We start from the raw sequence: 25,514 nt of genomic DNA on the forward strand, positions 1-25,514 counted from the left end.
AACATCTCTGTTGCTAAGTGAGATATTTGTTAAGCGAGTTTTGCCCCATTTTATGGCCTTTCTTGCCACCGCTGCTAAGTGAAACGCTGCAGCGGTTAAGTTAGTAACACGGGTCGCTAAATGAATCTGGCTCCCCTGTTGACTTTGCTGGTGAGAAGGTCACAAAAGCAGATTGCGTGACCCCTGCAACCGTCATAAATATGAGTCAGTTGCCAAGCGTCTGAATTTCGATCACGTGACCATGGGGACTTAAGGCTGCAACGGCCTTAAGTGTGAAAACTGGTCATAAGTCGCTTTTTTTTCCCAGTGCCGTTGTCACTTTAAACTATCCCTAAATGAACTGTTGTAAGTCGAGGACCAATTGTATCCCTTTGGTTCTCCTGGGACTGGAGGTATCACAAGACTGGATGGATCTTTTGCGTGCAAAGTGAGTCCGCTACGGAGCATCTCTTGGTCTGGAACGCTACTCAACGTACATCCTTCGTCTTGCCAGTTCTGTTCTCCGGAAAATAAACCCAGTTTTGAGCCAAAGGAGATATCCTCCAAAGCGGAATTCTGCGCCAAAGGAACGTGGCAGGTTGACAATCAGGATGACTTCCTCGTGACATTTTCCTTTGGCAGTTGAATTAGAGTCACTTTCCAGGATTTGAAGAATGACAAAGTCTCTTCCTCAAGGGAGTTTATCATTTGAAAGCACCAACGTTCCTCTTTGACACATGTTGAGTGGGCAACACAATATTGATTGGTCTAAGTCCCTGAATGTTCTATGATCGTTCAGGCCTTCAAGTCATGGAGAACATTTTGAGTCTGTAGTGTTTTGGAGACATTCAGAAAGCTTACTGGCTGGCCTTCAGAAGTACCGTATTTTTTGGAGTATAAAACACTCTGGATTATAAACCACACCTACCTTTTATGGTGAGGAAAAAAAGAAAAAGAAACCTGCCTCTGCTTCCCAGCAATTTTGCCTCCTTGCAGCAAACAGCAAATAGCCTGCCTTACTTTCATTTTCGTTTTCAGCATAGCTTGATTAGCACAAGAAAAAAAAATCTGCTCCCAGCAATTTACCTCCTTGCAGCAAGCAGCAGAGGCCTGCATAGCAATAGGCAAAGGCAATCCCTGCAGCCTGAAACAGCTGAGAGTCGGGAGGCGGACAATCAACTTCTGCTAATTAGGCTGTGCTGAAGCTGACATGGGTTGTTTCTTCTTGCTGCTTGCTGCAAGGAGGTAAATTGCCGGGAGGCAGAGGTCAAAGGGTGGGGGGCAGTGGGTTGGCAGGGCTACATTCAGTGTATAAGACACACCTAAATTTTCACCCTCTTTTAGGGTGGGGTGGGAAAGGGGCATCTTATACTCCGAAAAATACGGTAACCAAGATAGTTATTTCTTCTAACCAATTGAGGGCAGTGAATGTCTTTGCTTCTTCTCTGAAATATTCCCTGAAATTTCTTGAGGTGCTCAGATTTCACCGGATTTCACCAGTGATTTTGCTATGAAATCCCAGGGGGCCTCATCAAAGGAGTCTTCTCCAGCACCAGAGTTCAAAGGCCTCCATTCTTTGGCGCTCAGCCTTTCTTATGGTCCAACTTTCACAGCCATCCATTGCAACTGGGAAAACCATCGCCTTGACTATACGCACTTGTGGAGGTTGCGATGGTGCTCAGATATTTGTTTTAAGAAATGAGTCATGCGTGCTTCTTGTCAGTCTGGCTTTGCATGAAATTGACCAGGGATCTGGGACATTGATTAAAAGCTGACAGTTTTTTTTCAGGCAAAGCCCTGAGACGTAACTCATTCTCTGGCATGAGACAATCTCCTCTGACAGTGTTCAACACGACTGGAACAAGATTCCCCTTAGGCTTGTAGCTCCCCCACCCCTCCCCATCTCACCCTACCTGTCTTTTAAACAGCTTTAGAGCTGGTATTCCTTCCATACTTTGGGCTAACTGACGATGGGGTCTTTGACAATAACTTTTTTTTTTTTTAATTTGATTTATATGCCGCCCTTCTCCGGAGACTCAGGGCGGCTTACAATGCGTTAAGCAATAGCCTTCATACTTTTGTATATTTATACAAAGTCAGCTTATTGCCCCCACAAACTGGGTCCTCAATTTACCTACCTTAGAAAGGATGGAAGGCGGAGTCAACCTTGAGCCTTGGCGAGATTCGAACCAGCAGTAATTGCAGGCAGCTGTGTTAATAACAGGGTGCTTAGACCACTGTGCTATCAAGGCTCTTGTCACATCTTCTTTATTGCTTCGTCTTGTTGTGGTATGGTTGCTGCTTCTTCGGTTTTCCAATGGAAAGCAAAATGTTTTAAAGGAAAAAGAGTTTTAAAGTTGCCTTTTGGAAAGAGCATCTTTGGGGCAACCATGAGCTGGATGATTGAGAATCTCCATAGAGATGCTGCTTCATCTGTTCCTAATACTAGGTAGGTAAGTCCTCGACTTGCGACCGCAATGGAGCCCCAAATTTCTGTCGCTAAGTGAGACTTTTGTTCAGTTTATTTTGCCCCATTTTACGGACTTCTTGACACAGTTGTAAAGTGAACCCTTTACAGCAGTTAAGCGAACAGGGCTTCCCCCAGGGGGTGAAATGCTCCTGGTTCGGCCCAGTTTGGCAGAACCGGTAGCGATGGCGGACAGTGGTTCGGAGAACTGGTAGCGATGGCGGCACAAGGCTCCGCCCACCTGCCCGGTTGTTGTTACTTCCTGGTTTTCACCAGGAAGTAACCTGTTTTTTACCTTTTGTGCATGCACAGAGGGTCTGCACACGCGGTGTGTACACTTCCGAACCGCTTGGGAAGGTAAGTAGATTTTACCCCTGGCTTCCCCCATTGACTTCGCTTGTCAGAAGGTCACAAAACGGAGATCCACAGGATCACAGGACAATGCAACCGTCATAAATACGAGTCGATTGCCAAGCGTCTGAATTTTAATCATGTGACCACGGGGATTTCATAAGTCCTGAGTCACTTTTGTCAGTGCCGTCGTAACTTTGAACGGTCACTAAATGAACTGTTGTAGGTCGAGGACTAGGTACCTGTAATTGTATCAATCAGCCTGATGTCTTCCGGAAGCCCACCAACCCCTTCTTCAAGGTCAACAACGTCGATTCATTCTCAGACTCATGCAATAGTTCCCATCCTGACCTTACCTAGGTAAAGGTAAAGGTTCCCCTTGCACATATGTGCTAGTTGTTCCCGACTCTAGGGGGCAGTGCTCATCTCCGTTTCAAAGCCGAAGAGCCAGCGCTGTCCGAAGACGTCTCCGTGGTCATGTGGCCGGCATGACTCAACGCCAAAGGCGCATGGAACGCTGTTCCCTTCCCACCAAAGGTGGTCCCTATTTTTCTCCTTGCATTTTCTTTTACGTGCTTTTGAACTGCTAGGTTGGCAGAAGCTGGGACAAGTAACGGGAGCTCACCCCGTTACGTGGCACTCGGGATTCGAACCACTGAGCTGCCGACCTTTCAATCGACAAGCTCAGCATCTTAGCCACCGAGCCACCGCATCCTTCCATCATCATCGCGTCCCGCAACCTTACCTAGACGGTGCCTTATTGTCCTGAGAATTGTTGGTTGGAATATCAGCAATAGTGGAACAGGATAAGAAGGATTGCTCATGTCAATTCATTTTTTTTTAAAAAAAAGACAAAATATGTATATGCAGATTTGGGCGGAGTGCAGAGTTATTTTTAAAAACTTCACCGTTCTGTACATTCTTCATGTGAAGGGTTGCTATGGAAATGCAAATGTACTGGTTAGCATTTTTGGCATCTTGCCTAGTTCTTAGTCCAATATTGCGTTCATTCTTTGTCTATATCCAAATAAGAAAAAGTGGGTGACGATGAGGTGATCTTAGCATTAAAACAGGAAGAGCACTGAGTTATAAATAAAAGACCTCGGATCTTCTTTTTTTTTTTAAAAAAAATCTTGTTTGCACCTAGCATAACTGCAACGAAGCCTTCCAAGTTTAAAACATAGTCAGCCTTTCTTTAAATGCCTTTCCAAAACTTGGTTTTTGCAAGAGCCGCAGATAGGCGGTTGTTAGAAACGGAGCGTTGGTTTATTTCTTTGAAAAACTTTCCTTAAAGCTGACAGTTTCGCATTAGATCGCTTTACATAATGTTCTCAGGGTCAGGAAGGGCGTAAAAACCTCACCAGTTAATCAAATATGAAATTGAGCTCCAACTAAGATGATTAAAGGCCTGGAGACTAAAACATCTGAAGAACGATGGCAGGATTTGGGTTTGGTTAATCTAGATCAATGTTTCTCAAACTTGGTAGCTTGAAGATGGGTGGACCTCAACTCCCAGAATCCCCCAGCCAGCAGCGCTGGCTGGGGGATTCTGGGAGTTGAAGTCCACCCATCTTCAAGCTTCCAAGGTTGAGAAACACTGATCTACAGAAAAGAAAGACAGGTGACATGATAGCAGTATTCCAGTATTTGAGAGGCTACTACAAAGAGTAGTAGTAGCCAATTTATTTTCCAAAGCACTGGAGGGAAGGACAAGAAAGAATGGATGGAAACTAAGCAAGGAGAGAAGCCACCTGGAATTAAGGAGAAACTTCCTAACATTGAGGACAATTAACCAGTGGAACAAGCTTGCCATCAGAAGTTGTGGATGCTTCATCACTGGAGGTTTTTAAGAAGAGACTGGACCAGGGGTGGGGCTGCTGGGGATTCGCAGCAGTTCGGGAGAACCTCTAGCTAAGATTCTGTGCAGTTCGGAGAACCCCCAAATCTCACTCCTGGCTGGCCCCGCCCACCCCACCTCTCCCCTCCCCTCCCAGGAGTCCCCACGCGGCCCGTTTTGGATGCAGATAAGTGCAGGGTGCACACGAAGGCCTCCGGAGGGCCTCCGGAGCCTGGGGAGGCCATTTTCACCCTCCCGGAGGCTCGAGGAAAGCCTCCAGAGCCCGGGGAGGACAACTCCCCCCGCCATGGTGCAGGAGGCCAACTAGGCCACACCCACCATGGCCACACCCACCCAGCAACTGGGCAGAGAACCCCTTGCTAAAATTTTTGAAGACAGTCATTTGTCTGAATTGAACAGGGAGTTGGAACAGAAGACCTCCAAGGTCCCGGCCAGCTCTGTTCAGATTGATTGACAGCGTATCCTAAAATCACCTTTGCACAGAAGCTCCATCATGGAACCTAGCTTGCTCTCTGTAAAGAAACATTCTACCGTTCTACCAGTAGTTCTAAATTATTTTTCAAATTTTCCAATCATCAGAATGCATCCATATATAATAAAGAACAGATGTTCTTGGCTTCGAAGAGTACACATCTGAATACCTAATCCACACTACTAATTTTGTAAAAAAAAAAAAAAAAAAAAGGTACAAGAGAAAAAAAAATGAAAAGCATGAAAAATTTGTGGCATATTGAAATGTCAAGTTAAACTTGGGAAAGGCTTGTGAACTCTACGGCATATGCAGGAATTGTCATTTTTCTACTGCTAAACGGAGCCCTGTGCACAATCTGTGGTCTGAGAATCAGATCCAGCCCTCAAAAGTGTTTTTGCTCGTTCTTTCAACCCACACTTCAGCTGCTTCCCATTTCGGTTCAGCAAAATAAAATTAAAACTTTCTGCTGTTAAGGATAGATGGGATGGGAAAGAGTGGAACAGGAGTAGATTAGGACAGCAATTGGGAAATTTAGCCGCGCAAACAAGCCCCATCCACGGCAGGCGGTGCGTGAAACCACACTCACTCTGGTCCACAGAAAAACCTTTCTCCACAGAACCAGTCCCTGATGCCCAAAAGGTTGGTGGCCACTCGTGTAGGCTTCAACTTCCAGAATTCCCCCTCCCGCGACTCCCAGGGAATTCTGGGAGTTGAAGTCCACACACCACCTTTAGGTTGCCAAACTTAAGAAACACCCTTGTCGTCTGTACAGTGTTTTCTTCTGCTGTCCTTCTCTGCAGTCAAAGCAGCTTCAGCATATTTTAAAGCACCTGCCAGCCTTATTTGATTGCAGAAATGGGGATGAATGCAAATCTCAGCCCTCGATGTGTTTCCAGCTGTATTGGAGGTTGTAGCTGACCGCGCATTTAGGGAAGAGATTTACTTATCTCACAGCCATCACTTTTTTAGCCATCCCCAAGCCGAAGTCTTAAAAAGAGCCAAGTCCCAAATCCACATCGTGATGCTGGTTACAAAGAACAGAGAATGAAGAAAGCATACTGCCCCAAACAGATGGCAGGAGAGAAGGGACAGATATTAACCTCCAAGGCTTGTTGGAACAAGCCATATTTTAGCAGTTTTCCGGAAGACGATTTGAAGGGAAGATTTGGGGTGGGGGCTTTTTCCAAGGAGAGAAGGCAGCAGTGGGAAAATACCCCTGACTTTTTCATCTCCCAGATTAAGGACTGTACAATCCATCTGTCTCCAGCTTTGCAGGTACCTGTAAATCTATATAAGTAGTTTCCATCCTTTTTAAAAATGGAAGGCAACTGCTTTTGATCTGTTGAGATAGAGAAGGAGGGATATTGGAGGATATTAGAGAATAGGTTGAAATCCAGCAGGTTCTGACAGGTTCTGGAGAACCGGTAGCGGAAATTTTGAGCAGTTCGGAGAACCAGCAAATACCGCCTCTGGCTGGCCCCAGAGTGGGGTGGGAATGGAGATTTTGCAACATCCTTCCCCCAGGAGTGGGGTGGGAATGGAGATTCTGCAGGATCCTTCCCCTGCCACAGCCACCAAGCCATGGCCACCAAGCCACACCTCACCACGCCCAACAAGCCATGCCCACAGAACTGGTAGTAAAAAAATTGGATTTCACCACTGGTTGACCCCCTCTCTTCTTTGGGGTAACCCCTTAGATAGCATTGTTCTAATATCTCAGGGGCTGCCACTAAGAAGAGGGAGTCAAGCTATTCTCCAAAGCACCTGAGGGCAGGACAAGAAGCAATGGGTGGAAACTAATCAAGGAGAGAAGCAGCCTAGAACCAAGGAGGAATTTCCTGACAGAACAATTAATCAGTGGAACAGAAGTTGTGAATGCTCCAACACTGGAAGTTTTTAAGAAGATGTTGGATAACCATTTGTCTCAGGTGGTGTAGGGTTTCCTGTCTAAGCAGGGGGTTGGAGTAGAAGATCCCTTGTCCTTCTTTTCATTAAATTAGACATTCCCAATTCCAGCAACCGTTCTTTATAAGTTTTGGCCTCCAGTTGCTCTTCTCTGCACTCTTTCTAGAGTCTCCACATCTTTTTTTTTTTTACATCGCGGTGATCCAAAACTGAATGCAGTATTCTAAGTGTAGCCTTTCCAAGGCATTATAAATGATGATGATGATGATTTTGCATCCCTGGTCTTTCTGGTAAGAAGAAGGGTTGAATAGGTCTCTCTGTCGGTCTTCCTCTGTGAGGGTCAACATTTCGGAGAAAGAAAGCCAGATAAAAAAACTACTCTACCCCTTTGCTGTAGTTCGATGAATCAGAACAAATCAAAGCTTAAGGTTCATCCATTAGGCAGCTAACATTTATGGAATGCATTCTTGGCTGCTTTAAATCCGGACGTTGTAGAGGTCTTTATGTGTTTTCGTAGCTTCGTAATGGGCGAACGGTTCTAAATTTAGCCTCTTGTTCCACGGCTAAACATGGGGGGAAGGTGATTGCTCAGAGGTGCAGTTTGCTTCTGAAAGTCAAATTCTCTGGCCTCTGCAGGGAGGGAAGAAGAGAACAATGAAATCCAGGCACCTTAGGGAGCATTTTACCAGTCGGTGTAAATCAAGAGTAGATACAGGTGTTTCCCCCCCCCCTTGTCTCAATCTCTTGGGGATAATCTTTCAGATGTCAAGATGGCCATGGTGAGCTAAAACGAGTAGTGAGAGGGTCAGGAGTTAAATGCATGCTGGATTAGAGGGGAGGAAATGGCACAAGCATATTGTGAAGTCATCAGGAAGATAATTTACATGATAGATTTCAGAGGTGGGTTTCAGCAGGTTCTAACCAGTTCTGGAGAACCGGTAGTGGAAATTTTGAGTAGTTCGGAGAACCGGTCGTAAAAATTCTGACTGGCCCCGCCCCCATCTATTCTCTGCCTCCCGAGTCCCAGTTGATCGGGAGGAAATGGAGATTTTACAGTATCCTTCCCCCAGAGTGGGAGGGAATGGAGATTTTGCAGTATCCTTCCACCCGGAGTGGGGAGGGAATGGGGATTTTGCAGTATCCTTCCCCTGGAGTGGGGAGGGAGTGAATATCGGACATAAATACAATCGAGAGAGTCCAGAGATATTTTACGAGAAGAGTCCTCAACTCCTTTACCCACAATAAAATACCTTATGCCACCAGACTTCAAATTTTGGGCTTAGACAACTTAGAACTACGCCGACTTCAGTCTGACCTAAGCATAGTAGATACTATTATCTGCCACAATGTCCTACCTGTCAATGACTACTTCAGCTTCAACCACAACAACACAAGAGCACACAATAGATACAAACTTAAGGTAAACCGCTCCAAACTCAATTGCAGAAAATACGACTTCAGCAACAGAGTGGTCAATGCCTGGAATGCACTACCTGACTCTGTTGTTAGAGCCTCAAACCCCCACAGCTTCAACCTTAAACTGTCTACCATGGACCTCACCCCATTCCTAAGAGGTCTGTAAAGGAGGCGTGCATAAGCATACCAGCGTGCCTACCGTCCCTACTCATTTCCTGTGTTCATGTCCAAGTTTTTACTTATACCTATTACCTTGTACATGTTTGACTGACTGACTGACTGACTGACTGACTAGCTGACTAACTAACTAACTAACTAACTAACTAACTAACTAACTAACTAAATAAATAAATAAATTGATTCCTCTTCCAAATCTAACTTGGGGCCCACAGAAGAAAACGGGAGTGAAGGGATGACCGCATCGTTTAGCAAAATGGCTGCTTTTCTGGCCTTTGCAATAATTCGGCATTCTTACAGCCTCCCGTTTGGTCTTACAGCTACCTATCCAGAAACGTCTGAGGCGAATAAACAGAGATTTCCCTCCCTTCCGAAATGGTTTGGGCTTTGCTTGTCTCTGCTCAGGCCCGCTAGTTGTCTGAGATAGTTCCGTAGTCACAATCTTTTTGGGCCAAGGGGTCCGGTTATCTCCGAGCAGCTTGCCAAGGATTGTGCTCGGAAAGGGCCAGGGGTATAGTTTAATTTGCATTTAGATTGAATTAAATTACATGAATTAAATGCCGTTAACAGGGACACATCCTGCAGAGTCTCTAGGAGCAATCTCCTCCTTCTGACACATTCCAAAGTTGTCCCCAGATTGTAATTCGGTGGCAGCTTTGGTGGAAGAGCTTGGCGTGGGTTGCCTCCAGATTCACACGACTCTGGATACTCTAATGGGGTGGTCCTAATGATTTTGGGTGTGTATGTGTCAGCATTTTGTTGATGGACTGTATTCACAATTGGTGCTGTTGGAAGAAATGTCCATCTGGGTTCAGTTCCAAGTGGGGAAAAAGACACTGGATTCATGGAAGTTGCTTGGAAAGAAGGTTTATTGACGAACAGGATCACATGGGCAGAGATGCTGAGAGTGCCTGGGTTTTATGCCCTCTGTTGGGTTTTGAATTTGAGCTTGCATTCTGATTGGTTGTCAGACTCCCATGGGGCCATGCAGGGGTAACTTTATAGGTTGTCTTTCGAGTCCCAGGCTTGGTTGACTCTTGCTGGGTGATGATGTAATGAAAGGGCTTTGGGCAATTCCTACTATGGCTCTGCCTGAAGGAGGTAGATATTTGTTATGTAGAATAGACTGGGCCAGGCCCATTGACAAAAGTGAGGGGGAGCTGAGTTTCTGCCTCCCTTTTAGGAGAAATATTCTGCCCTTTGAATATTTCCTAAAATATCTCATTTTCCTAGGAGAGGGGTGGGTGCTAACTCCTATAGTGCTTTTTAAACTCTTCTAGAATTCCTCCTGTCTCTCAAATGATTGGGTGTTTCTCCTGGAAAAAAAAAAACCCACCAGTTGTAGAAGCCTCATGTTTTTTGATCCTAAATGTTTTTGACATATTTATTATATTGCCATCCTTCGAAGGAGCTCTGCGAGTCTCATTTTATTTTATACTTCTCCCTTAACAACCACACAATGACTTAGTTTAGGATGACAAATGTGTCTAGTTTAGGGAATCATCCCGCGAGAATTTGTGACTCCTGGTATCTCCTCCACAAGCCAGTCATATATCTCACCGCGAAGGAATACAATTTTATTTTTATTTTTTTTCATCCTTAACTACTATCTTCAGATTTTTTTTTCCTGTCCCCCTCCTTTCTGTGCAGATTTAGGAGAGCTGATTTCTACTCTGGGGTGCTTGAGGGTGAATTCCTGAAGCTTTGGTGTATTTGGGACCGTTGCTGTCAAGATGGCCTGGGTCACACTTTATAAAAAAAAGCAGAATATGGCTTGTTTTTAATGTAGGGTCCTATATAAATGACTCGTTATTGTTTAGGGAGACAGATAGATGAAAGCTTCCTCTGTAGTTTGATCAACACTCCATCCAGGTTTGGTAAGCAGGTGTGAGGTCGATCATTTCTGTGGTTGGGAAGTCTCAAAGTTTCCTTCTGTAAGAAGATAAAAAGCCAACACAGTTCAAGGCTGCCTAAATAGAGGGATAGAATCAAGATTACGTGAAGTGTTAATACCACTTTATAAGGCCTTGGTAAGGCCACACTTGGAATATTGCATTCAGTTTTGGTCACCACGATGTAAAAAAGATGTGGAGACTCTAGAAAGAGTGTAGAGAAGAGCAACAAAGATGATTAGAGGACTGGAGGCTAAAACATATGAAGAACAGTTGCTGGAACTGGATATGTCTAGTTTAATGAAAAGAAGGAGTAGGGGAGACACGATAGCAGTGTTCCGATATCTCAAGGGCTGCCACAAAGAAGAGGGAGTCAAGCTATTCTCCAAAGCACCTGAGGGCAGGACAAGAAGCAATGGGTGGAAACTAATCAAGGAGAGAAGCGACTTGGAACTAAAGAGAAATTTTCTGACAGAACAATTAATCAGTGGAACAACTTGCCTCCAGAGGTTTATTTATTTATTTATTTATTGGTTCAATTTATATGCTGCCTTTCTCTGGAGACTCAGGGCAGTTTACAATGCGTTAAGCAATAGCCTTCATACTTTTGTATATACCTGCTTGATATGGCTTTCGGCTCCCCCTAAGCAGTGTTCTTTTTTATACAAAGTCAGCTTATTGCCCCCACAATCCGGGTCCTCATTTTACCTACCTCGGAAGGATGGAAGGCTGAGTCAACCTTGAGCCTGGTGAGATTTTTGAACTTGCAGTAATTGCAGGCAGCTGGTGCTACTTAACAGCACTTTAGTCTGCTGCGCCACTAAGGCTTCAGATTGTGAATGCTCCAAGTTTTTAAGAAGATGTTGGATAACCATTTGTCTGAAGTGGTGTAGGGTTTCCTGCCTAAGCAAGGGGTTGGACTAGAAGACCTCCAAGGTCCCTTCCAACTCTGTTATTCTATTCTGAGATAAGAAACACCGACGCAATTTTCATAGAAGACCTCATTGGCAGCCTCAAACAGGAATTTGGGATGCAAACTGAAATGTACTCTAGTACAGAGACCTGGAATGATTGCTGGTAGAAAAATTCACGGGGGCATGAATGCGGGGTGTTGTGACATGCCCAGTAGAGTAATACAGTGAGATTTACGGTACTGTACAGGCAGTGCCACGTAGTTAGTGGACAGATTCTAAAGATAGACACTTCGAAAAACACCAAGTTTGGCTAGCTGGATGTGTGAGCTTATTTGCATGGGGAAAGCTAAGATAAGACAAAAGCTGCATTCATGCTAAGCCTTAGAAATTAATGAAGGTAATCTTAACCCAAGTAAAGAAGCAGGAGGATAGCTGCACTTCAAAGAAATTGTGAATTCATAAACAGCTGGGAGTTTGAAATAAGAGAGTCAGAGCTGACATATTTGTCTGTGGCATTTGGTTTTTCTTAATCTCGTGGGAAATATTAAAAAATCAGAACCATTGGAGTCTCAAATGTGGGCATGTCCTGGAAGGAACCAAAGTCTTTGATGATGTCTCAAAATACAGATAGTCCTCAATTTACAACCACAACTGAGCCCAAAATTTCTGTTGCTAAGTGAGACATTTGTTAAGTAACTTTTGCTCCATTTTATGACTTTTTCTTCTTGAAATTTTTGAAGTTGATTTTCTATTAATTACATTTCTTAGTGCTTAATAAACATCGTGTTGTCTGGGTATTTAGTTTGCTTAGCAATATAGATTACATTCTTAATCTCCACTCCTTTTTTCCACCCACTGATAAAATCGATTCCATGTTTGATAATATGCTGTGTCTTCTTGCTGTTTGATTTTCAATGTCAATCTATCCGTTTCTGCACAGTCCGGTATCTCTTGTCTCGATTTTATGACTTTTCTTGACACAGTTGTTAAGTGAATCACTGCAGTTCTTAATCCAAAGGTGCTTTTTTCCAACAGGCAACTGGACTTCCTGGTTTTTTTCTTTGAAGACGTTTCGCTTCTCATCCAAGAAGCTTCTCCAGCTCTTCTTCTCAGAGCTGAAGAAGCTTCTTGGATGAGAAGCGAAACGTCTTCAAAGAAAAAAACCAGGAAGTCCAGTTGCCTGTTGGAAAAAGCATCTTTGGGACAACCATGTCCTGGATGATGGAGAATCTCCATAGATATCTGCAGTTGTTAAGTTAGTAACAAGGTTGTTAAGTGAATGCGGCCTAACATGGCTTCCAAAGCTGACATCTCCATTGACTTTGCTTGTCAGAAGGTCGCATAAGGGGATCACATGACTCCGGGACAGTGCAACCGTCATAAATGTGAATCAGTGGCCAACCATCTGAATTTTAATCACATGACCGTGTGGATGCTGCAATGGCCATCAGTGTGAAAAACGGTCGTAAGTTCCTTTCCTCAGTGCTGTTATGACTTTGAGCGGTCATTAAATGAACTTGTTTTAAGTCAAGGACTACCTCAGGGGTGAAATGCTCCCGGTTCGGACCGGATCGCCCGATCCGGTAGCAATGGTTTCAGGTGGTTCGGAGAACCGATAGCAAAAATCCCTGCCTCCCCACCCATGCTGAGCCGTGCGATCATCAGAGGCTTTTTTTTTTTTTTACTTTTAAAAGCATTTTTTCTACAACCTCTTTGGCTGAAAAAGATGCTTTTAAAAGTTTAAAAAAAAGCTTCTGATGATCGTGCGGCTCAGCTGGGATCATCAGAGGCTTTTAAAAGCATTTTTTTCTACAAAATGCTTCGGCCGAAGAGGTTGTAGAAAAAAAAATGCCTTTAAAAGCCTCTGACGATCCCAGCTGAGTTGCCTGATCATCAGAGGCTTTTAAAAGCATTTTTTTCTGCAACCTCTTAAGGTTGTAGAAAACATGCTTTTAAAAGGGAAAAAAAAAGTTGGCCACGCCCACCCAGTCACATTAACCCACCACCACCACCAAGCCACAGAACCAGTAGTAACAAATGTTACATTTCACCACTGGACTACTGTAGAATCATTGGCTCTTTTGCTTTTATTCCTGAGTTTTTATTTTATTGTCTCCCTCCCATATTTTAGGGTCGACGTAGCCCACATTCCTTGTTCATGGGGTAGGACTCAGGAGTGTTATTCACTTACCTTTGCTACTAGTTTGCAAATGTGAGCGCTCATGCAGAGTGTCAAAAACGGGACGTGATTACATCTGGACGCGGGGGGGGCAGAGCCTCCCGCTGCCATCACTACCGGTTCACTTGAACCGGATAGAACTGGCTGAATCCCACCACTGGTAGGACTGCAGGCATTTTCATTTGTCACAAACTCATTCTGCATTCCATTTCTCCTGTCCCTCCCTCTTCCAGAGAACAGCCCATCTTCACCACGAGAGCACATGTCTTTCAAATTGACCCTACCACCAAGAAGAACTGGGTCCCTGCAAGCAAACAAGCTGTTACGGTTTCCTACTTCTATGACGGCACAAGGAACAGCTATCGAATAATCAGTGTGGATGGAACCAAGGTAAACCAGATAACCTCCAGCATGCTTTGTAGAACTGAGGATACCACTTGGTTGGGGGCCACTCGTACATAATGGGAGTCGCATGTACTAGGGATAGAATCTAGATCACGTGACATGTTAAGACTTCAATAGAATAGAATAGAATAGAATAGAATAGAATAGAATAGAATAGAATAGAATAGAATAGAATAGAATAGGGTAGGGTAGGGTAGGGTAGGGTAGGGTAGGGTAGGGTAGGGTAGGGTAGGGTATAGTAGAATAGAATAGAGTAGAGTAGAGTAGAGTAGAGTAGAGTAGGGTAGGGTAGGGTAGGGCTTTGTAGAACTGAGGATACCACTTGGTTGGGGCCACTCATACATAATGGGAGTCGCATGTACTAGGGATAGAATCTAGATCACGTGACATGTTAAGACTTCTATAGAATAGAATAGAATAGAATAGAATAGAATAGAATAGGGTAGGGTAGGGTAGGGTAGGGTAGGGTAGGGTAGGGTAGGGTAGAATAGAATAGAATAGAATAGAATAGAATAGAATAGAATAGAATAGAATAGAATAGAATAGAATAGGGTAGGGTAGGGTAGGGTAGGGTAGGGTAGGGTAGGGTAGGGTAGGGTAGGGTAGGGTAATGTAGGGTAGAATAGAATAGAATAGAATAGAATAGAATAGAATAGAATAGAATAGAATAGAATAGAATAGAATAGAATAGAATAGAATAGAATAGAATAGAATTCAATTCTTTATTGATCGTGTGATTGGACACACAAGGAATTTGTCTTTGGTGCATAAGCTCTCATAACCACAACAATACACGAGCAAATAATAGATACAAACTCAAGGTAAACCGTTCCAAAGTCGATTGCAGAAAATACGACTTCAGTAACAGAGTGGTCAATGCCTGGAATGCACTACCTGACTCTGTAGTTTCTTCCCCAAACCCCCAAAACTTTAACCTTAAACTGTCTACTGTTGAGCTCACCCCATTCCTAAGAGGTCTGTAAGGGGCGTGCATAATTGCACCAGCATTCCTTCCATCCCTGTCCTAATATTCCTTTTTACTTACTCTTTTCATGTATTCAAATTATGTTTATACTTTTGCCTGTTATCTTACATATGCTTGACAAATAAACGTATGATTATGATTATACATAAAAGATGTAAGTGATGAATCCATAAAAACCTATGATTATAAATATAAATAAACATATCATTATAAATCAGACCTTGGTAAGACCATGCTGGGAATACCAAGGAGTCTTGGTGGTGCAGCTACCAAGGTTGAGAAACACTGATCTAGAGGTTTTCTGAAAGCGGATCAAGATAGAGTTGCTTTCTGAGAATGATGGAAGTGGGCTGGATTATTTAAATTATGCTATCAGTGTATTGTACATGAAAAGAGCCTTGATAGTACAGTGGTCTAAGCACCCTGTTATTAACACAGCTGCCTGCAATTACTGCTGGTTCGAATCTCTCCAAGGCTCAAGGTTGACTCAGCCTTCCATCCTTTCTAAGGTAGGTGAAATGAGGACCCAGTTTGTGGGGGCAATAAGCTGACTTTGTATAAATATACAAAAGTATGAAGGCTATTGCTTAAGCCGCCCTGAGTCTCCGGAGAAGGGCAGCATATAAATCAAATAATAATAAAAAAGTTTTAATAGTATTTATGTGAACGGGATTCTTTGAGTATTATGATTTATACAGTTGGGAGTCTTGTGTGAATATGACGGCAGATCAAATTAACAAATCAATAAACACATGTGATGAGTTCATATACACTAAAAAAATGCAGGACCAACAATTTAGGGCAGTAGCTTTTGGCAAGATCTCTGGATGTTGTTTGCAACCATAATTTGCCCACTGATGAATCCAGTGACACCAGGATTATGGGATTTAAGGCGAAATATGTATAAATGTGGAACACACAGTTCACTGGACGATCTTTTTATTGTAGGGTGTTCGTGTTTTTGACGATAGTTATTTGTCTTCTGCACAATTTTGTTTCCAACCTGGGGAGCAAATAGGCTGAGAATCAGTTTCCAGGTTACCTTTGGCTAACCAAATGATGCAACCGTCAGGCAATCTCTTAATGCATAATAATTGTTCTCAGTGTACTTTGGCAGCCGGAATCGGTCTGGTAAAAGTAGTGATATAGGGAGGGATTAAATAAGAACGTTGCTTTCTTGATTTTGGAAAACCGAGTGGCATCTTGTTGCTGTAGATATGTATTTACATTGGCTTTTGACTATAAGGAAAAAAACGAATCAAGTTACGTTTAAGGTTTCAGAGCAACTTCCTACAGTTGTGGGAAAATGAAGGGCATTTTCTTCTTTACGAGCAGTTCTCTGGCTTCGGTAGAAGTACTATTGGATGGACTACTGAGTAAAATATGGAATATGGAAGGAAGCAGCTATGCAACCTGTGAATAAATGTGTACATTTGCTTCAGTGGTGGGTTTCCAAATTTTTACTACTGGTTCTGTGGGTGCGGCTTGGTGGGCGTGGCATGGCTTGGTGGGCATGGCTTGGTGGGCATGGCAGGGGAAAGATACTGTAAAATCTCCATTCCCTCCCCGATCCAGGGGAAGGATACTGTAAAATCTCCATTCCCTCCCAATCCAGGGGAAGGATACTGCATATTTGTTTTTAAATTTTATATATCTGCTTGTTTTATCTTTGGCTGTGCACCGCCCTGAGTCCTTCCGGAGAAGGGCAGTATAAAAATTAGACTAAATCAATCAATCAATCAATCAATCAATCAATCAATCAATCCAGGGGAAGGATACTGTAAAATCTCCATTCCTACCCCAATCCAGGGGAAGGATACTGCAAAATCCCCATTTCCTCCCGATCAGCTGGGACTCAGGAGGCAGAGAATAGATGGGGACGGGGCCAGTCAGAATTTTTACTATCGGTTCTCTGAACTACTCAAAATTTCCGCTACCAGTTCTCCAGAACTGGTCAGAACCTGCTGAAACCCACCTCTGAGCCATACCTCTAGGTGAGAGATAAAAAAATAAACATATAAAATATTTTTGTCAATTGGCCTGCCAATTTTAGCGCCAAAGAATGGAGGCCTTTGAACTATGGTGCTGGAGAAGACTCCTGAGAGTCCCTTGGACTGCAAGGCGATCCAACCAGTCAGTCCTAGAGGAGATCAACCCTGACTGCTCTTTAGAAGGCCAGATCCTGAAGATGAAACTCAAATACTTTGGCCACTGAATGAGAAGGAAGGACTCACTGGAGAAGAGCCTAACGCTGGGAACGATGGAGGGCAAAAGAAGAAGGGGACGGCAGAGAACGAGGAGGCTGGATGGAGTCACTGAAGCAGTCGGCATGAGCTTAAATGGACTCCAGAGGATGGTAGAGGACAGGAAGGCCTGGAGGAACGTTGTCCATGGGGTCGCGATGGGTCAGACACGACTTCGCAACTAACAACAAATGTTTGTGATCTGTAGTTGTGACTTTCTTTTTTTTTTTTTTAATCTCTCTCACACTGCTTGCTTTTATTATTTATAATGTTTGGAGTTATTGTGTCTATTTTTAATGAATTCATTTACCCACCAGGAAACTGTGGCTGTTAGGTGGTCTAGAAATCTGTTAAATAAATACACGAACAGCATCTGGTTTTTCATTGGGGCTGTAGCATGCAGTCAAAGGTGGTTTAATCCTCCTTTCACCAGCTGCGGTCCTCAAGGAAGCATTCCTGCCCTCGTCTTATTAGCCTCAGAGAAGAAGGGGAAAAAAACCCAGGACAAAATTGCATGTTGCCTTTAATAATCTCATCCCTAGGTAGTTGGTTAGAAGTACGCTGCGGTAGTGCAAAACGCAGAGCTGCGTTTGCACAAGTCAAGATCCTTCTGTACGTCTTCCTCCTGATTGGATTTCAACAACAAGGGTCAGAAAAAGGAGTTATATAGGTTTGCATTTTAAAAAAAAACAACCCCCAAAACTATCAGGGCAATTGCACTGGGTGTGCGAAAGTATTCCGATCGTGACAATTACTGCACGATGTTAAGAGAAAAGTACAGATCAGCTCATTACAATTAACCTAGATTGGTATCCCTCCAGAATATCGGTGACCCAAAAGAATGAAGGTTGACAGAGCATCAGCAGTTCTCTTCTTGTTCCCTCGAGAGGAATGCGAAGGTTGGACTTTGCAGAAGCTTCTCCTTTTTGTTGAAGTAAGCAACTTGCAAAGCTGAAGAGTGTAGGGAGGGTTGCTTTGACTGTTTTTATTTTGGTTTGCTTCGGTTTAGGACATGTGGTAGCGCAGTGGTGAGAATGCAGTATTGCAGGCTCATTCTGCCGACTGCCAGGAGTTCGATCCTGACCGGTTTACGGTTGACTCAGCCTTCCATCCTTCCAAGGTCGGTAAAATGAGGAGCCAGGTTTTGGGGGGCAATACTCTGACACAGTAAACCAGTGCCCTCCCAACCAGTAGTGTGATTCAAATAATTTAACAACGGGTTCGCCCAGGGTTGGGTTGGCTATCATGAGAAGCGTGGTCCATCCCTGTCCTCCAGCTCTGCCACACATGCGGGATGAGCCTCCTGCGATGGCCAGCCTGACCCTGGGGAACTAGTTGTTAAATTAACCTCCCCCCCCCTTATCAAAGTGGATCCTGGGCACTGCACTGCAATGGAGAAAGGGGCAAGGGAGAGGCTGGCACAAGAGAAGGAGGAGGAGAAGGGAGAAGAAAGAGGGAAAGTTGCCTTCACCTTTCCTCACGCTAGCCACTCCGTTGCCCGTTTCTGCATTGCAGTGGAGCACCCAGGATCCACTTTGATAATGGGTGTGTGTGTGTGTGTGTGATTTAACAATCAATTCACCCAAACCAGTGCGAACCGGCTAAATCCCACCACTGTCCCCAACCTTTTGGACACCAGGAACCGGTTCCACAGAGAATTTTTTTCCCAGGCGGACTGGTTTTGTGTGCTGCCTGCGTCCCACAGATGGGGCTTTGTTTGTTAGTGTGGACTGGTTTTTGGCATGCTGCGGACGGGTGCCAGTCCATGGACCAGGGGGTTGGGGACCCCTGTTGTAAACCACATAGAGTGGGCTATAAAGTATAAAAGTCTAGATCAGTGATGGCTAATCTTTTTGCCATCACTGATTGCCATCGCGTGCCAAAAGTGGGGGGAGCATGGGGGGGTCGCGTTCATATGTGCCCACACCCATAATTCAATGCCTTCCGTGCCCCACTTCCCCGCACATGCACACGCAACCCCCCCACGCTCTCCCCGCTTTTGGCACGCAATGGCGAAAAGGTTACTGGTGGGCCCAGAAGGCTTGTTTTTCGCCCTCCCCAGGCTCCAGAGGCTTACTTGGAGCCTGGGGAGGGCAAAAACAACCTCCCTCACTCCCCGGAGGCCCTCAGGAGGCCGGAAACAGCTCATTTCCCAACTTCCAGTGGGCCCGGAAGGCCCAAAAATCAGCTGGCCGGCGTGTTCATGCATGCTGGAGCTGAGCTAGAGCGGGCCATAGGTTCACCATCGCGGGTCTAGATGCTATTACTAATGCTGTTTTAAAAAGGAGGCACAGTATACATCTCTGTGCAAAGTCACATCCAAGGTGGGAGGGGTCTTTGTACTCTGCTGTACAGTTGCAGCGGATAGAGGGTGTTGAGTTGGCAGGCCTGGGATGCGCCGAGTGAGAATGTGTGAAGACCTTTGACGGATCAGATTCATCACTTCCTGGACTGATTTTGTACTTGTGAGATCTTACTCTCCTTTCCCTACTCCTCCCTCTCACTTTGTGTACCAGCCACAGTGTCTCATTTCTCCAGATGATGGAGGAAGCTCTGGAATATTCTTCTCTTCTGCAAAGACATTCATTGTTCACTGTTATAACTCACGGGCATTGTGCTGTGGGAAAAGTCACCTGATTTTCAACCCAAAATGGCCCTTGCTAGAAGCCAACCAGAGGTGCTATTCAGCAGGTTCTGACCAGTTCTGGAGAACCGGTAGCGGAAATCTTGAGTAGTTTGGAGAACCGGTAAATACCACCCATGTCTGGCCCCAGGAGTGGGGAGGGAATGGGGCGTGGCATGACTTGGTGGGTGTGGCTTGGTGGACATGGCAGGGGAAGGATACTGTAAAATCTCCATTCCCTCCCCACTCCAGGGGAAGGTTACTGCAAAATCCCCATTTCCTCCCGATCAGCTGGGACTCGGGAGGCAGAGAATAGATAGGGGCGGGGCCAGTCAGAGGTGGTATTTACCGGTTCTCCAAACTACTCAAAATTTCCACTACTGGTTCTCCAGAACTGGTCAGAACCTGCTGAAACCCACCTCTGGACCAGTCCTCACACTTATGACTGTGATCATGTGATCAAAAGTCAGGTGCTTGGCAAACACCTGGCTTTTTACAAAGGTTGCAGTGTCCGGAGGCTATTTGTGACCTTCTCAAGGAGGTTCCTTACAAGTAAAGTCAATAGGAGAAGTTGTATTTGGTTAAAGACTCCATGATTTGCTTAACAGTCATGGGGATTCGTTTAAGGACTGCAGCAGAAATGTTGTAAATTCAGTTAATAACTTCCTCACTTAGCAATGGAAGTTCTGGTACCCATGATGGTCATAGATTCAGGACTTACCTGAATATGTATTCTCCCTTCAAGTGGTCATGGACATCTACTTCACGGATCTGTGGTGACATAACACAGTTCTAGGCTATATAAACAGAGGGATAGAATCAAGATCACGGGAAGTGTTAATACCACTTTATAAGGCCTTGGTAAGGCCACACTTGGGATACTGCATTCAGTTTTGGTCGCCACGATGTAAAAAAGATGTTGAGATGCTAGAAAGAGTGCAGAGAAGAGCAACCAAGATGATTAAGGGACTGGAGGCTAAAACATATGAAGAAATGTTGCAGGAACTGGTATGTCTAGTTTAATGAAAAGAAGGACTAGGGGAGACATGATAGCAGTCTTCCAATATCTCAGGGACTGCCACAAAGAAGAGGGAGTCAAACCATTCTCCAAAGCACCTGAGGGCAGGACAAGAAGCAAAGGGTGGAAACTAATCAAGGAGAGAAGCAACTTAGAACTAAGGAGAAATTTCCTGACAGTGAGAACAATTAATCAGTGGAACAACTTGCCTCCAGAAGTTGTAGATGCTCCAATACTGGAAGTTTTTAAGAAGATGTTGGATAACCATTTGTCTGAAGTGGTGTAGGGTTTCTTGCCTAAGCAGGGGGTTGGACTAGAAGACCTCCAAGGTCCCTTCCAACTCTGTTTATTCTATTCTATTCTATTCTATTCTATTCTATTCTATTCTATTCTATTCTATTCTATTCTATTCTATTCTATTCTATTCTATTCTATTCTATTCTATTCTATTCTATCACCAGTCTAAGGTTTTAATGACTTCATTTATTTGTGTCATCAACAGATTCTTTGGGGATGCTGGGAGGCTTCTGTTCTTTCTCTTCTGCCAATTTACAGCTTACAGAGGGAGCACAATCTTGCTCTGTGTATATATTCTATCAATAGATTTTTTAAAAATTAAATTTTATCTTATTTCTGTTGATTACTCCATTTGGCTGGAGTTCAATATGGCTTCCATCCTGCTCTTACATTGTCCTTAATTTGTTCTCAATTTTGAGGATTTAAAAAAAATGAATATGTACCACTATAGAACTCCTTCCCTAAACTGATGATCTCCAGGCATGCCGGACTACAGCTCCCATCATCCCCAGTCAGCATGGCCAATTGGCAAACTCACCAATTTAGGAGTTGTCCTGCTCCCCATTAGTTGAATGGAATCAGAAATAATAATAATAATAATAATAAAAACCCTAATCATCATTTTTGGTGCATTAAAGCAGTTGTTACAGAGTCTGGAAGATAATTCTTGAGAGAGATCTCTATGCAACTTAAAAAAAAAGAAGGCCTGTCAAATCCACAAATAGTTTACCTCAGGTTTTTTGTTTGGCAGTCAGCACACACCACGTGTTTCCATAATCGAAGAATAGATGTGCTTAAAATGTGGATATAAATAGATAGTTGCTGAGTGTTTGAGAACATGCACTGGTCCAATGGTGTTGGAGAGGAGGAAGGAGATACCGATGTGTGTATTTTTAAAATTGATATATGCCTGCGGTGTCCTTGGCATGAACATTCGTTGAATTCATCCATTGTGCTACGACTTAATTTGCTTTAACTAGTACAGGTAGTTACAAAACTTCACTTAGTGACCATTCGAAGTTACAATGGCATTGAAAAAAGTGACCATTTTCCACACTTATGACCGTTGCAGCATCCCCATGGCCGTGTGGTTTACATTCGGATGGTTGACAACTGACTCACATTTATGACAGTTGCAGTGTCCCAGAGTCACAGTGTTGTGGCCCATCAGCCGCCTGTGCAGCTAGTAGCTGATTCCGACAGCGAGGAGGCTGGTGTGGTGCTGCTCCAGCAGCCTGTGCAGCTGACACTCGAGTCAGATAATGAGGAGGCTGGAGAAGATGTGGTGCCAGAGGCGGGGATTCAGCCAGGGCCTTCAGAACCTCCAGAAGCTCCTTTAAGTGAAGAGGACGAAGAGGAGGAGCCTCTTCTCGATGCATGGGTGCGCAGAGCTGCCGAAAGGCAGGAGTGGCTCCTCAGGAGGAGGTCTCCTTGAGAGTAAGGCTTGGGGCTAATTTTATTTTTTATTTTATTTTGAATTTGTATACCGCCCTTCTCCCTGAGGACTCTCCCTTTGGCCACTCCCTTAGCCTATTTAAGGAGGAACGCCGACTGAAGCAATTTGCAGGGAACAACTTTGTTCACATACCTTCGTGTCTTGTCTTGCTTATCTTATCAGTTTCCTGCAAATTGCTTCTGGGCATTCTGCCAACCATAGTAAGCTTTCAGTTATTATTCTTTGAATTCTTGGCGGCAGTTAATGCAATTAATTAACAGCCATTGTTGTAAAAGACTGCTTTATTCAGTAAACTAAGGTTTGAACGGACTTTTTGTGTGCTGTGTTCTTTGGGGTCCGTAGCTGGGGCAGAACAATCCCTCACTTAGCAACATCAATTTTGGACCTCAAATGTGATCGTATCTTGAGGGCTACCTGTATATGGAAGAAGCTGCGAAGATATTGTAGGAAGTTAGCACCCACCCCTCTCCTAGAAAAATGAAATGAAAAATGTTATACCTTCCTGGATGAGAAAAGGAGAAACATGCTCTTGGAAAGCGGCCCCCACCTTTGTTAATAGCCCCAGAAAGACAAAAGACATCTTATCTACAACACAAAAGACCTTCAGCTCCAGGGTGATGGGATTAAGACATGGCCCTCAGGACAGGATAGAATTAGCTCTCTACCCAATCTACCACATGGCACCTGGGAAGATTACATCACCCAGCAAAGCTCAACCAAGCTTGGGAGTCAGGAAAGACTACAGAGCTGCCCCTGCATGGCTCCATGGGAGTCTGACAACCAATCAGAACACAAGCTCAAATTCAAAACCCAGCAGAGGGCATAAAACCCAGGTACTCTCAGCATCTCTGCCCCCCCCCTTTTTTTTTGCCCAGGATCTCAAGCCATGTGATCCTGTTCACCAATAAACCTTCTTTCCAAGCAACTTCCATGAATCCAGTGTCTTTTCCCCCACTTGGAACTGAACCCAGAAGGATGTTTCTTCCAACGATACGTTCAACAAACCATGCTTTTGGTGTTAGTAGTTACAACAGCTACATTCGCGCAACACGCTAAACCAAAACCAGTCCAGAGAATTCACAATGATATTTATTGTCTGAACCTACCTCCTTTTGATGTTGTTTTCCCTACACCCACATGGGGGGAAAGTCAGCATGACTTCTGGAAGCCAGATAAACCTTCTGGCCAGGAATTGTGGTTGGGTATTGCTTCTAATCCATTTCAGTTGCTTAATCATCCAAGACTAATCAAATGCTGGACAACAACCTAAGCTTTGGGAATAGATGTGGCCTCATTCTCTCTTTTATAGTCTCTGGATTGTCCTCCCAATCACAATTACCTAAATCAGAGCAGGATCTCTCATTTGAGGACACGAATCACCGTGTGTTCTGAAATAAGTTGAACCCAGTCAACAAAGATACAGCTGCACACCCACCATACAGAAAAGGAAGCAGAAATTTGATTTATTTGTGATTCGGCTCACCAATTTTGCATGCCTGTCTTATCCAATGTGGCCTCCACACCCCCAAAATAAGTCACGTGTGGCCCTTGGACCTCTGAGAAGCTATTCACACCCATCAAATCTGTTGTTGTCCCTTCCATTATCACCAATTTACAAAAGTCCTGTTTTGTTCCCCTTTTGAGTTCAAACCAGGGGTGAAATTCAGCAGGTTCTGACAGGTTCTGGAGAACCGGTAGCAGAAATTTTGAGTAGTTTGGAGAACTGGCAAATACCACCTCTGGCTGGCCCCAGGAGTGGGGAGGGAATGTTATTGGTGAAGATAGTTCAGGGGTCGGCAACCTTAAACTCTCAAAGAGCCACAAAAGTTCTAACCGGAAGCCCCCGTTCAATTCTGGAGCCGACCGGAAGTCCGGTTCCATCATAGTCTCCTCCTAGTGTGACATCCTTTTTCCTCTATATATCCTAACTGAAAACCCTATCAACTGTGGAGCTGACCAGCAACAGGGAGCCGTAGCAGAGGGATGAAAGAGCCACATGCAGCTCCAGAGCCACAGGTTGCTGACCCCTGAGATAGACATAACAGGGAAGGAATGCTGGTCAGGTTGACTCATGAGATTTTTATTAAATGATGCTAATTTTGTGGCCTGACTGTTAGCTTTACAAGAGCAAAGGTGACCTCTTCAGTTCTTCATTTAGCCCGATGTGATACTTACCTGTTTCTGGTTATGTTGTGTATTTCCCAGTGGTCTGTCCAGCTGATTTTTTAATTTTTTTTGAGAGAGAGTGAGTTGCTGAATAAGTCACACGTCGTAAGGTACAATATAAAATAAATGAAGAATCCTGCGGTGCCCTTAAATTTTGAATGCTGCTGCAGTAATGAATTTCCTAGGTGTTAACTGAGCAATAAGATTATTACTCTTTAAAATTACCAGTTTTCCTTCTGCCCCAAGAGTGTTTAGCAATAGCAAGCAAATAAGACAAAGTTTTATGAACATGCTGGGAAAAAAAAAAAGAATCATCAGTAATGATAAAACGAACGTTTCGTGGTGGAGTCGCTCAGACTGAGTGACAATTTCATGAAGAACATTTGAGGATAAGATTTTCATCAATGTGTATGACAACGAAACAAGGTCTGACTTCTGAAAAGATATTTAATTTCTAAATCAATCCATTTGTTTCCTTTGTTAAGCCATTTATTAAGGTTCCTCTCCAGCTGTGGTTTCCTTCAAAGAGAAGTTCAGAAGTAGGCAGTTGAACTTCATCTATCTACCTGCTTCCTTACTACATGGAAGTTATATTTTTCTGATGACCCGGAGCGTGGCACAAAGGCAACACAGCCAGAAAATAAGTACAAGTCCCTTTATTAGCTATAAACTTTGCTCCCAATGTCCCTTTACTCTCTGGTCTGGAGAAAA

At 44.1% G+C, this 25,514-nt stretch overlaps 1 protein-coding gene across 2 annotated transcripts in view; it reads left to right on the top strand.

Moving 5' to 3' along the window:
* The window catches only part of HOMER2 (homer scaffold protein 2), a 61,804-nt gene that overhangs the window by 7,437 nt on the left and 28,853 nt on the right, over positions 1-25,514 (top strand). Inside the window, exons 1-2 of one of the 2 annotated variants that reach the window (XM_060693306.2) lie at positions 2,226-2,428; positions 13,844-14,000. In XM_060693306.2, the coding sequence (XP_060549289.2) occupies positions 2,271-2,428; positions 13,844-14,000 (315 nt within the window). In that variant the 5' untranslated portion in view covers positions 2,226-2,270. Of the gene's footprint in view, positions 1-2,225; positions 2,429-13,843; positions 14,001-25,514 lie in introns of those variants that run through there. The other variant, XM_060693305.2, reaches the window with a different exon arrangement.

This window comes from Pantherophis guttatus, chromosome 13 (assembly GCF_059756535.1).
Source record: "Pantherophis guttatus breed Tessera chromosome 13, ASM5975653v1, whole genome shotgun sequence".
Taxonomy (NCBI): Eukaryota; Metazoa; Chordata; class Lepidosauria; order Squamata; family Colubridae; genus Pantherophis; species Pantherophis guttatus.